This window comes from Anguilla anguilla, chromosome 19 (assembly GCF_013347855.1).
Source record: "Anguilla anguilla isolate fAngAng1 chromosome 19, fAngAng1.pri, whole genome shotgun sequence".
NCBI classification, from domain to species: domain Eukaryota; kingdom Metazoa; phylum Chordata; class Actinopteri; order Anguilliformes; family Anguillidae; genus Anguilla; species Anguilla anguilla.
The window spans coordinates 6,363,438-6,376,781 of record NC_049219.1 but is presented as its reverse complement, the minus strand read 5'-3'; the positions used below and the strand labels follow the sequence as shown (position 1 = coordinate 6,376,781).

The window sequence follows — 13,344 nt, the reverse complement described above, 5'->3', positions numbered from 1 at the left end:
TTTCTTCTCCTTCAGACATTCCTGACCCCCCTGAGCCCCCAATAATAACTGAGATTGGAGGAGACTGGTGCTCAATGATCTGGGAACCCCCCATCTATGATGGAGCATCACCTATCTTAGGTATGCAATGTGTGTGTGTGTGTGTTGCAGCAGCCTGTGTGATTTACCTCAATGTATGAGTGTATTGTAGGTGAGTGTGTTTGTGTATGTTATTGATCTTTGTTTATAATGTATATGCACTGTACTGTTTGCTTGTGATATAAAATTGTTATATAATTAGTTGTGTGTGTAGAGAAAAATTATGCTTTAAAAATGTTTTCATGTACGTCGCTGTGACGTTATAAATTTTGTTTGTGTTTATGCATGTAGTAAATGCAACACTGTGGATAATATAATTGTGTGTGTGTGTGTTCACTGCAGGGTACTTCATTGAGAGGAAGAAGAAGCAGAGCTCCAGGTGGATGAGGCTGAACTTTGACCTTTGCGTAGAGACCACCTTTGTGCCCAAGAAGATGATCGAGGGGGTTCCCTACGAGGTTCGAGTGTCCGCCGTGAACGCCATCGGCCCGTCTCGCCCCAGCGAACCCTCCAAGTCGTTCGTGCCTCTGGGTTAGTACCTACTGCCCTCATTGAAAGTGTTTCCATAGTGATTCTGCACAGGGGGCCTCCTAAAATACACCCATCCCCCATTCGCCCCCGCAGCGGTGACCAGCGAGCCCACCATGCTGGTGGTTGATGATGTCACGGACGACACGGTGACGATTAAATGGCGGCCCCCGGAGACCATTGGCGCCGCAGGGCTGGACGGGTACACCGTGGAGTACTGCCTTGAAGGGAGTAAGCAGGCCGCCATTCCCAGCCGCAAGGACAGCACTGATCCGATTGGCCAATCAGCAGCCACATGACACAGGACAGAATGTTTCTCGATAGAGCATTAGCGATCATTGTGTTGGGTTTTCATTCGCTACACTTCTGATGGAACAGTTGAATTTTGCTTTAATTGCTTTTACAAATCTGGCGAAGATCTTTGCTTTGAGTAGGACAGACGAGATCCAGGGTAACAGCCACAAGGGGTGGGACAAACTGAATTATGGGTAATGACCCTTGGTGTGATCTGACCCACAGCGGAGGACTGGATCATGGCTAACAAGGAGCTGATTGACAAAACCAGGTACACAATCAAGGGGTTGACCCCCGAGACCAAGATTAAAGTGAGGGTGAAGGCAGTCAATGCAGCAGGAGCCAGCGAACCCCGGACTCTCCAAACCGCTATCCTGGTCAAAGAGGTCGTAGGTGAGCTCCCGCCCCACCCAAAAAACACTTACAGGTCAACGCCAAGGTGCCACCCGTGGCATTACTGAGACATGTGACACGCTTGCAAACATGCACTGGCCCTTGAAACACAGCGTGAGAATTCGGTTAACCTTTCACTTTTTACCTCCGACCCCTGCAGAAAATCCTAAGATCCGTCTGCCGAGGCACCTGAAGCAGACTTACACTCGCAAGGTTGGAGAGGTCGTTAATCTAGTCGTACCCTTCCAGGTAAGGCAATGTTGCAGGTGAAGTTTTACATTTTGGTGGCTCTTATTGTGAAAAAATAGACACCTGTGTCTTGTTTGCCTCTTCCTGCCTGGGTGTAACTCGAGCGGGGCTGGGCTAACTTTCCATACCGAAGCACTAATATTGTGAGAGAGTCGGAATCATCGGCCTGTTCTCCAAAGGCCTTCTCGCAATTCATTGTTGGTTGCTAGGGGAAACCACGGCCCAAGGTCACCTGGACGAAGGAGGGGAAGGAAGTGGATCCCACGCAGGTGAACATCCGCAACACGGACTGCGACAGCATCATCTTCATCCGCAAAGCGGAGAGGAAGCACTCGGGGAATTATGAGATGACTGTGAAGGTGGAGAACTTTGTGGACACCGCCATCTTGGACATACAGATCGTGGGTGAGTCCATCTTCGACAAGGCGGTCAGATAGCCAATACTGCAGACCTGAGCAAATTGGAAAGGCTTACATACTTTGCCTGGCTGACTTTGCCCCCGCCACAGACCTCCCCGGACCCCCGAGCACCGTGAAGATTGCGGATGTGTGGTGGGAGAATGTATTTCTGGAATGGACCCCCCCAAAGGACAATGGCAACGCTGCAATAACAGGATACACCATCCAGAAGGCTGACAAGAAGACTATGGTGTGTTTGTGTGTGTCTGCTCAGTGGTATATCTTTCTCTCTGTCACGGGGTTGGTATATGTTTGTGTGTAACAGAACTTGTGTATGTCCCTGTGTAACAGAAATGGTGTATGTCTCTCTATGTAACAGGAGTGATAGAAGTCTCTCTGTGTAACAGGAGTGGCATATGTCTCTCTGTGTAACAGGAGTGGTGTATGTCTTTGGTGTAACAGGAGTGGCATATGTCTCTCTGTGTAACAGGAGTGGCATATGTCTCTCTGTGTAACAGGAGTGGTGTATGTCTTTGGTGTAACAGGAGTGGCATATGTCTCTCTGTGTAACAGGAGTGGCATATGTCTCTCTGTGTAACAGGAGTGGTGTATGTCTCTCTGTGTAACAGCAGTAATGCATGTCTCTCTGTGTAACAGCAGTAATGCATGTCTCTCTGTGTAACAGCAGTAATGTATGTCTCTCTGTGTAACAGCAGTAATGCATGTCTCTCTGTGTAACAGAACTGGTATACGTATCTGGAGCACTACCACCGCAACTGCATCACCGTCTCAGACCTGGTGGTGGGTAACGAGTACTTCTTCCGCGTGTTCTCGGAGAACATGTGCGGCCTGAGCGAGACCGCCACGGCAACCAAGGACAGCGCGTTCATCGCCAAGGAGGGTACGGCCTACTCCTATCGGGCGGGTAGAAGGGGGGGGGGGGGGGGGGGGCGTGGTCAGGCAGTCGGCCGACCAATCCTGGCTCCCGGTGGGGATCACTCAGGGACTCCACCTTCTCTTTTCCAGGCCTCAACGTGAAGGCTCCGGACTTCAAGGATCACGACTTCAACGAGGCGCCTCAGTTCACCCAGCCGCTGGTCAACACCTTCGCCATCGCCGGGTACAACACCACGCTCAACTGCAGCGTCCGCGCCAACCCCCGGGTACTGCGCGCCACCTCACTCTGCTTCTCTAAACAAACCCGGCTGCTCGGGAACGCGTAGAGCAGTTCTCCAACTCAAACCTGTGCCGACTCGTGCTTTACAAGGCAGGGAATCAAAAAACAGAATTAACTTTGGTGGTATTTATTATGGTTTTTATTTCTTTTTTTTTTTTTTGTTTTCTTAAGGAAAAGATTTGGACAATATTTGTATGGATTGACAGAGTTTAAGCTTCATTTACGCTTTAAGCATTATTATTTTTTTTTTTTAAGTTAGCATAATAGTTTTAAGTTCGGATAGTTAACTTGCATTTAAGGCGCTTTGGCGATGATTTGCATGCACGCTTGCTGGCCTGGGAGTGTTTGTAGCCAGGCCCGAAACGGCAGCAGGCTCAGCGACGTCCTCTCGCGCAAGAGCGTCCGCTGGCGACGGCTTTAGCGCGCGAGGAGGACGCTCCCCGTTTGAGGCACGCCGTGTAGCATTTTGCGCCTTTGTCCCCCCCCCCCGCCCCCCTGGCCACAGCCCAAGGTGCAGTGGATGAAGAACAAGATGATCATCGTGGACGACCCGCGCTACCGCATGTTCAGCAACCAGGGCGTGTGCAGCCTGGAGATTCGCAAGCCCAGCCCCTTCGACGGCGGCATGTACTCCTGCAAGGCCGTCAACACCCTGGGCGAGGCGCAGGTGGAGTGCAAGCTGGAGGTCAAAGGTCAGTGTCGGGTGTGGCGGCCCGCCCCCGGGGGCGCTAACCTATATGAGGAGCCGTGGGGAAACGTCATCGAAGGCCGCCGCGGTCCAGCTTAACTGGGATGGTCCCTGTCAAATATTTCACGTTCTGAAATACTGTCTCCTGACATTGGGCTTACGCGACGGGATGCACCCCCCTGTGAGTTTTTGGGGCCTTGTTTTCCGCGTGGCTGGACGTTATCAGGGCCCGGCCCGGCCCGGCCCACAATCCCCCACGTGCCTCAGCGAGTAAACCTTTCAAGCTGAGTCTAAACACCAAGCGCTCTCACGTCTAGTGAAACAAACTCGAGATTAGCGGGCCTAGCGTCACAAAGCTAAAGAGGTATTACCCGAGGTTGCTGAGTATATTCTTGCTGATGACTTTTGTCTCGAGGAAGAGTCGCTCTAAACTCCTCCCTGTTGCCAGTCTGTTTTAAATGCATCGAATCAGCAAAACACAAGAAGGTGAGACCTTCATAAAGCACAATTTCTATCACATTTGCAGCATACTGGCACAAAAAAAATTAACTGATGATGGACAACTCTCACATCCACTCCATGTTCAGATCAGTACAGCCTTCTCTGCGTGGATGAATTTGGTTTAACTATAATCCTGCCGCAACAGAAATGGTGATTCTTTACACGCTGTGATTAAAATAAGTATGGATGCGTACTGCCCTACAGCTCACAGAGCGAAAGCAAGGAACCGGCCTCTCCTCTCACAGCAGATGCCTCACCCTATTTTCTCTGTCTAACCAAGACCTTTCCCAAGGTTTATTTTGTGGGTGCTTAAATTATGTTCCCTTATTATCCGTTTCCTGTGATGTGCAGTCTATTTTTGTCTTTTGTTTTGATGTCCTGACACCACTGATGTGTTTCATGTTTTTAAAAAAAAAGAATGTTTTAAGAAGGGTCTAGTTGAACTTTGACCTGCTCCATATTTGACCCCCTTTTCGTGAACACTGAGCATTAACCATTCATGTATCCTGAACGTGCGTGCAAGCCATTAGCAATGACATCATAGTCGTGTGACATATGTATAATCTAACTGCTGCACTCCTCCTCTCACCCTTAGCCAACTGCAGTCTCTTTAACGTACCCGCAGTCCACCACAGAACCCTAAACATACTCAAACTCCCACAATCCACCACAGTGCCATCAGCACTCTGAATCCCGTAGTCCACCATTGATCTTTCGACACTCACACTGCCACAAAATGGCTCTGTTTCCTAATGTCACTCACAATCCCAGTCTCCCTTAGTCTCTCTAGGTGCATGAATATATTCTGTCGTCTAAGATTTGGAATCGGTACCCTCTCATTGATGTGTGCCCGGGAATATGAATAACTCCATTATGTCAGGTATGATAGTTACTAAAAAAACACGAAATCCCTCAAAATGCTTATTTCTACCTGGAATATGGCTTTAACACTTGGTTAGTGTGGTCTACCCCCCCTCCCCCTCCCCAAAACAGACCTTGCCCCCCTCCCCCCTCCCAAAAACAGGCCTTACCCATTCCTGTAAAATCTGTTAACCCCTCTTCTCTTCTCTCCCCTCAGTCACCCTGGAGTGAATGTGTGTTCTCATCCAAGGTAAGCTTTCATATGGATTAGGCATATGAAGCTTATGTCATCCATTCTGTGTAATCAGCCATTGTTCCAGTAGTGTGGGGAGGCAGGCAGCCCAGGTCCTGTGGAGGGGGTGGGGGGTGGGGGGGGGGGGCTGTTAAGTGTCTTTTTTTTGTAAGGGGGGTGGGGGGGGAGCGATTTCTCCGCTGGCCAGAAGCTCTGCCGGGTAAGCTCCTATGGTTATAATTTACTTGTGGTCGTGGATGGCTGTGACATGTAGAGTGGATCTGCATGGGGATGTTTGTGCGGTCCGCGGGCGTCTGTGTGTCTTGTATGAGCGGTCTGTGGACGTCTGCGTGTTCTGTCCACGTGAGTGGGGGGGGGGGGGGGGGTGTCGTTTTGGTCTGTCTGTCTGCCGTGCCAAAATGCTCTTGCTATTCCTCGCTAAATCCCTTCCGTTTCGCGTGCGTCGTTTGTCGCACAGAAGGTGAGTAACTCCCGCCAGACCCGAATAAACGATCACAGACTGCACTAGTTTGCCTTCACGGATGCTTAACTGCCGAGGTCTGTTCAACTCATTGCTCACATTCCACTGACAGAACCAAAATCCAATACAAATTTATATTAAAATAATGGGAAAAAATGTGCTCATTGCACTCCAATGAAGGTCTTATCACTGAAAGCTCAGTAATAGACCTGTACTTAATCCCATTTATTTCCTTCATATTACACTTCTTTAAAATCGATGTATAGCAATTATAGTATAGTTCTGTCAGACATACAGATGTTCCCTCCGCTGAAAATTGACTACTAGTTTCCCATAACGTATATATTTTAACAATCAAGAATCTGTGTTTTCTTTTTTTTCTTTTTTTTAAGAAAGAGATGAGGGCTGGGCAGTCTGGTTGGACGTTGAGTGTTGCCTGGGTAACGCTTTTTAGCCCTTTAAGGTGTGAGATCCAAAATATATGTTCTTAACTGAACATTCTAATGGTGATGTAACAGTCACTGCTGGTAACTGACAGCAGTGTTCAGCAGTTCTAGAACACTGACTTTCCAAAAAAAAAAAAAAACAGAAAAAAAAGGTTTTTAATGTTTTCAATTTTTAATTGCTGACACATTCGTTTCTCGAAGGTGCTAGTGTAGGCCCATTACAACCGTGTTTCCTTTCCCACCTCTGACCAGACTGAGCGCTCCTTCTCACAGACTGCAGACCATGGCTTTCCTTCTTTCGGACCGCTGGTTGACCGTGCGCAACCCCCCCCTCCCTGACCGCGTTTCTCCTCTCTCCCCCAGGGAATTTCACCTTCTGTGATCTCATGAAGAGGGGAGTGCCGCTGAACCTGATTGACAAGTACATGAACGAATCCAGAAACCCTGAGCCGGAGAGGAAGTGACCGTGCTGACCACTGCCACGCCCCAGGGTTTCTTCACACATCGTCACAGCTCGAGCGCCTCTCTCGCTTGGAAATTGGCTGGGAGGAGAAGGGGGGGAGGGGTTTAGGCATGACACGCTATGACAGCTAGAAACCATAGTCACCACAGTGGAATCCCTCCATCATTGGCTGTTGCACTGCCTACGTGTTTTGAAGTGGGGATTTAAAGGGGCGGATTTCATGTCTGAAGCATGTTAACAGACAGTTACCTTTGCTATTAGTAGTAGGGCTTAATGTTACACATGATAATAGGAGACGCTTCCTCTTTTGACCTATTCAGGTTTTTCGAAAGATTTTTCACGAAAAGGCAAAATTGAAAATGAAGCTGTGAACCCATATTTTCAGGATTTCCTTTTTGGTTCTCATTTGAATTGTGATTTTTTTTTTCTTTCTTCCGGTTAGTCTCCAGCTTTCTCTGTCAAAAACAACAGTGCTGTGAGTTTGTGCAGACCTAAAACATGCGTTTACCTGAAAGAGATGTATGCTGCAATTGTGCCCGATTTTATTTTAACTCACTGTTCTAAATAGCGTAGCCAAGATAGTCCTGAGGTTTGAGCACTTATGCAAATGGAAAATTTAAAATAATTTCAAAAAAATATATTTTCTCCAGCTGCATGACTTGTGTATACTCGCTTTCCCAGTGTCTATCCATGTCCCCGTCTCCCTGTTCCCAGATTCTGTTGTTGCGGAGGGGTGGGTGGGTGTTGCAGTTTTTAAAATTCTTGTCAGTGAGGTTTCTCTTCGTGGGGTAGCTGTTACGGACTCTGGTTTGAGATGCCAGCTCAGCTTAGACATTGAAGCGTGTGTTTCACCTAACAGACTCCTGTGTAATTCATACTAAATAAATTTAATTAAAAACAATAAAATATGTGTACATTGAATTAATACACAGAATCCTTTCTCGTTGTGAATTGCTATTACCAGTGCAAGGTTGCCCACGCTGGCTTGCCACCAATGAATGGATGCCTCGTTTGGCTTACGAAAAAATGCACCTGTACTTACAAAAGGAGTTGCGCGTCTATACCAAAAACTAAATAATAAAAAAAAAATACAATACAATAAATACAATTAACTGACTGTGACATTTGACAAACTCAAAAATGCATGTAGGAAGAGTGTCAGGGGACTTATTACAATATTCTGTTGTGTAACTAATTCATTTCTACTTCTGGTAATTGAGCTAGTTGTTGAACTTAATGAAACTCATAATAGGTTTCATTTACAGTGGCGCAAGTCAAGAGCTAAGAGGCAGATGTGTTCTAGTTCTCGCCTGCCTTGTGCTTCCTGACGCAAACTGCTTTCCGCCTTACCTTTCCAGGGAATTCGATGCCATCTTAAATGATATTATTCACTGTTTGTCCTACGTTATCACACTGACTTATTTCCTCTACCGATTCAGCATCAGTAGGTTTTCAACGACACGCAACGGTTTACGTGTGGCGTCTGAAGGTAAAACACACTGGTGGCTTTACGGAGATGTTCCCATTTGAATTCGGCAGTTTGATTCAAACTCGGCTTCAGCTGATATCGACGACTTCCTTTACAGGGGGCTGAATGTGTGGACCTTCCCCAAAAAGCACCAGTGCACCCTGCAGGGAAGTAGCAGCCCCCCCTCTTTTTAAAACCCCGCTGACAGCCAAAGCTAGCGTCGCCGACAGGCCCGCCGGCTAAAATTACCGGAGGAGCGCGAATATAGCACCTCCGACCGCTCCTTATTTGTCAAATATATCGTGTCGAATATATATATCGGAATCGGGCGGGCACAGTAAATCCCCACCTGGGACGCGCCCAAAACATGCTCGCCATGACTCCGGGACCGCAACATTCATACCATCGCGACAGTCGTCCCCCGTCCCCCTTCTACCGTTCCCCCTTGGCAACGGGCGGGGAAGGGCCGGGGTCAAAACCGCAGCCGCGCGGGTCGCCGGCGACAAACATTCTGCGCTCGAAATTCCGCTTCTATTCCGGGATCCGCTTCTGCTTCGGACCTCTCTGTGAGACCGGCGGCCGGGTCTGAAACCGCTAAAGCGCTTTATACGGCCACAGGAACCACGGGCCATCTGTTAGAATGCTTTTGCTCTCGTTCAGAGGGAGCCCAACACTGTAGAGCCGCCGTGCTGCTAGCAAGATTGCGGCTAGTTTTCCCCAAACTTGCTTTCCCATAGCGCTAAATTTTGGTCAGCTGTTGTTATTGAGCGGTGTCTCTTCGTAGACCAGAGCATGTATGGCTCAGCAGGTACAGGGCTACAAAGGTTAACTCCTCTAGTATAGCGCTAACTCCTCTAGTATAGCGCTAACTCCTCTAGTACAGTGCTAATTTCTAGTACAGCGTTAAATCTTATAGTACAGTGCTAACTTCTAGTACAGTGTGAAGTCTTCTAGTACAGCGCTAACTCTTCTAGTATAGCGCTAACTCTTCTAGTACAGTGCTAAATTCTACTACAGCATTAACTCTTCTAGTATAGCGCTAACTCTTCTAGTAGTGCTAAATTCTAGTACAGCATTAACTCTTCTAGTACACTGCTAACACTTCTGGTACAGGGCTAACTCATCTAGTACAGTGCAAACTTTCCTAGAACAGAGTTAACTCTTCTAGTACAGGGCTAACTCATCTAGTACAGTGCAATCTCTCCTAGAACAGAGCTAACTCTTCTAGTACAGGGCTGACTCTTTTGGTATGGCGCTAACTCTCCTGGAACAGGGCAAACAAAAAATTTGAATGGAAAAGGAGATTAAAAAAACTTGGTGTCAGAATAAGAGAGAGAGAATAGACCAGTAGAGATGTGCACTGTCTCAGAGGAACAAAAACATCCAAACCAAAATATGCAGAAATGCTGTATTTTTCAGTTTTTTTTCCCCCCCATTCAACCGTATGAGGCAAGTGATGATAGAAAAACAATCATTTCACGTAAATTTTATCAAGGTTTTCATGTCATACAATCACAATCAATTATGGCATTCAGATTTGTTTTTTTTTTTTCTTTTTTCTTTTCTTGCATTCTTTGAATGATTTCTCACGAACCGTTGACAGAACCAGAAAAAAAAAGTTAAAAGTTCAAACGACATGCTCTGAAGACCTGACGTCGAAGTCCGGTACGCTGCAAACCGCTCAGCCGTACAACTGATGAGAGGACAGGACCAACTTAAAGCTGGGGGGCCGTTGGCCAAAGAAGCAAACCGAAAATTTAGAAAGGGTTTCAGTTTGAACTGATCACATCCATCGAAGGGTAGACCCCGGCTCCTGTGAGGTCACGTGAGCGACGCTGATTGGACGCCACGTCTGAACGACGCCCGCGACACACGGAGGGCGGACACGAGCCGGAGAACTGCGCTGGAACTCACGGAAAGGCACTTATGCAAAAACTAAGCTAAACGAGCAAAGGGCCATACCTACACACACACACACACACCTACACACACACATACACACACACACACACACACACACACAGACTTTCACACACCCTCACATACATACATACACACACACACACACACACACACACACACACACACACACATGCACATACACTCACACACACACCCTCACATACATACATACATACACAAACACTCACACACACACCTACACACACACATACACACACACACACAGACTTTCACACACCCTCACATACATACATACACAAACACTCACACACACACACCCTCACATACATACATACACACACACACACACACTTCCCCAACTCTGCCAAACCCTTACCATACACACATACACACACAGACATACACACACACACACACCTACAAACACATACACACACACATATACCAACACACACACACACAAACACACTTCCCCAACTCTGCCAAACCCTTACCATACACACACACACACACACGGAGAGCCCCCTCTAGTGGAGCACGAGGGGATTGCGTTGGTCCCAGAGCGGAGGCTTGGCACATTATTGGCTCGGACCCTGCGGTCAGTGTGATGGGGGGGGGGTCCAGCTTCAGACCCCGTCTTGTGCGCTCAAAGTCCTCTGGATTCGTCCAGCACTATTTTGGCCTCTCCTCCCCCCCCCCCCCCCCCAAACACCTGCCGAAGTTCCTTTCAGATCTTTCAGTCTTCCTCCTTTTTTTCCTTTGCCCTCGTCTTCCTCTCCGCAAGAGAGAGAGAGGGAGAGACGAGGAGAGGAGGAAGGGAAGGAAGGACAGGTTGAAGAGAGAGACGACAGCCGGAGGGAGCGGGGAGGACCAGCTAGGGAAGAGAGGGACGACAGGGAGGAGGAGAGAAGGACGACAGGAGGAAGAGAGAGAGAAATGGGGGAGAAGGACGGAAGGAGAGAGAGAGAGAGAGAGAGAGAGAGAGAGCGCGATGGTCCGTCCGTCAGACCCGCTGGGGGTTGGCCTCCTTGCTGACCCTCCTCCTCGGGAACAGCCTCCGCTTCAGCATGATCAGCTGAGAAGAAAGGGGAGGAGCAGCGGCATCACATGACTGAACAGCAGCGTGCCATTGGCCAAAAACACAGGACTGTTCTTTCACCCGCAAATAAATCAAAATCACCCATGAAACACGACCCTGGCACTTTAAAGAGGTTGTTTTCCTCCACATTATCCAAAAATAAACTTGCAAACTAAAGCATGACTGGGCCCTTTTCAAAATCTCAGTTCTGCGGAGACACACACACGCTGAAACCGTTTACCGTTAACTGGAAATGCGAGGTGAACTATTATAGCCTCCGACCTAGCATTCGCGCAGCCGGGAGAGTACGCCTTGACGAAAGCTTATCTGTGGAGCGCCTGCCGGCTCATAAAGGCGCCAATCAATCATTCAGCAGAAGGGGGAGGGGCTTGTCACACAAAGCCACGCCCCCACTCGCTCTCAAAGGCCAGGAGAGCTCCAGACTCCTCCTCCCCAGCACGGCAGCTAGCCTGACCCCGACAGAAGGTCGCTCAGGCCCTTGACCTTCTGCTAAGGTGGCTCTCCGGAAACCTTAGACCGACTCCACGCTGAGCGGCACGGCAACGTTAGCGCCGGGTCTCCACGGGCGACGGCGACTCGTGTTACAGGCGTGTCCTACGGCGGGAAAGTGGCTTCCTCCCAACTGAGAGTCTCACTCTCACGTCTCAATAACACCATAGACGTAAATCGGGTTTTACCATAGATATAAGCCCCTGTTTTTCCCACAGAGATGCGTGAACTGACTTGTAGACTTCCTGCTTTACCTGGGCTGTGACACGGACAGACGCACCTGCTCGGCAAAGAAGGAGACGATGGTGAAGGCCACCAGGGTCACCAGCACACAGTGGGTCCAGAACTTGAGCTTGTCCCTGTAAGCACGCCTGTAACACACACACACACACACACACGAACACAGGAACATACACACACACAACATGTGAACACACGCACACACGAACATACACACACACAACATGTGAATACACACACACACACACACACGAACATACACACACACAACATGTGAACACACACACACACGCACACACAAACACACATACACACAAACACACAACACATGCACACAGACAACAAAATACAAAGAGGATCGAAATCAGTGACACTCACACGCCCGAAGTCCACCCGCACGGCCATTTTAAAACCGCGTTGCGGACACACACGCGTTTGTACGCACGGCATCATGCAGTCCGTCCGCACATATATATATTCAAAAGCGGTTCGTCATTTAAAGCCAACGCTTATAAGTGCACGCAGACAAAGGGCAGATGTGCCCCCCCCCCTTACCTTTACCCACAATCCCCCCTTTACCCACAATCCCCCCCGGCACAGAGCCGTACTTCACCTTTACCTTTACCCACAATCCCCCCTTTTACCCACAATCCCCCCCGGCACAGAGCCGTACTTTACCTTTACCTTTTACCCACAATCCCCCCTTTTACCCACAATCCCCCCCGGCACAGAGCCGTACTTTACCTTTACCTTTACCCACAATCCCCCCTTTTACCCAGAATCCCCCCCGGCGCCCAGGGGGCCGTACCACTCCTGCAGTTCGCCCATGTGGAGGAAGCGGTTGCGGTACTCCCGGGGCAGCTCGAACTGCGAGGGCACGGGGAACATGGACTCGTAGAAGTCGCGCAGCACCGCCTTGACCGTGGCCGCGTCCTTGTGGCCGTGGTCGATGTTGTCGTTCAGGCAGATGAACTTCCTGCGGAGAGAGACGCGGTCGAACCGCGCGGTACACGGTCAACGGGGAGGAAGAGGAAGCGCTGGTCGAGCGGAAGGTCGCGTCGGGGCACGAGACGTCAAACTCAAGGCCATGCACACACACACACACACACACACACACACACACACAGTAGTGGGAGACAGACACCGTTAACTCAATAACCACAACTCTGCAGGCTTTAATACCTTTACTCGTTTGCACTACGCGAGAACAATTTCACTCAGTGACCGCTGAAACCTAAGTTCAACCACCAGACCTCCGTAGACCTGTGCAGGCCCATGAACAGGGAGCGCATTACCGTAAATACATGAATATAATGACCGTAGAAAAAGGGAACCA

The 13,344-nt window shown here is 49.0% G+C and overlaps 2 protein-coding genes across 10 annotated transcripts in view; one reads left to right on the top strand and one right to left on the bottom strand.

The window, feature by feature from the left end:
- The window catches only part of LOC118218690 (myosin-binding protein C, slow-type-like), a 34,700-nt gene extending 27,010 nt beyond the window's left edge, over nt 1-7,690 (top strand). For 6 of the 8 annotated variants that reach the window (XM_035401298.1, XM_035401297.1, XM_035401295.1 and 3 more), the window contains 11 exons: nt 16-120; nt 421-609; nt 703-837; nt 1,126-1,293; nt 1,454-1,542; nt 1,752-1,947; nt 2,051-2,190; nt 2,682-2,841; nt 2,967-3,103; nt 3,623-3,809; nt 6,690-7,690. In XM_035401298.1, the coding sequence (XP_035257189.1) occupies nt 16-120; nt 421-609; nt 703-837; nt 1,126-1,293; nt 1,454-1,542; nt 1,752-1,947; nt 2,051-2,190; nt 2,682-2,841; nt 2,967-3,103; nt 3,623-3,809; nt 6,690-6,790 (1,607 nt within the window). In that variant the 3' untranslated portion in view covers nt 6,791-7,690. Of the gene's footprint in view, nt 1-15; nt 121-420; nt 610-702; nt 838-1,125; nt 1,294-1,453; nt 1,543-1,751; nt 1,948-2,050; nt 2,191-2,681; nt 2,842-2,966; nt 3,104-3,622; nt 3,810-5,384; nt 5,418-6,689 lie in introns of all 8 variants that reach the window. The other 2 variants (XM_035401296.1, XM_035401299.1) reach the window with 2 other exon arrangements.
- Nucleotides 7,691-10,865: 3,175 nt separating this feature from the next.
- Nucleotides 10,866-13,344, bottom strand: part of gnptab (N-acetylglucosamine-1-phosphate transferase subunits alpha and beta) — a 20,767-nt gene continuing 18,288 nt past the window's right edge. For both annotated transcript variants that reach the window (XM_035401300.1, XM_035401302.1), the window contains 3 exons: nt 12,817-12,984; nt 12,049-12,139; nt 10,866-11,255 (listed from right to left, as the gene is read on the bottom strand). In XM_035401300.1, coding sequence (XP_035257191.1) covers nt 11,184-11,255; nt 12,049-12,139; nt 12,817-12,984 — 331 coding nt within the window. In that variant the 3' untranslated portion in view covers nt 10,866-11,183. The remainder of the gene's footprint in view (nt 11,256-12,048; nt 12,140-12,816; nt 12,985-13,344) is intronic.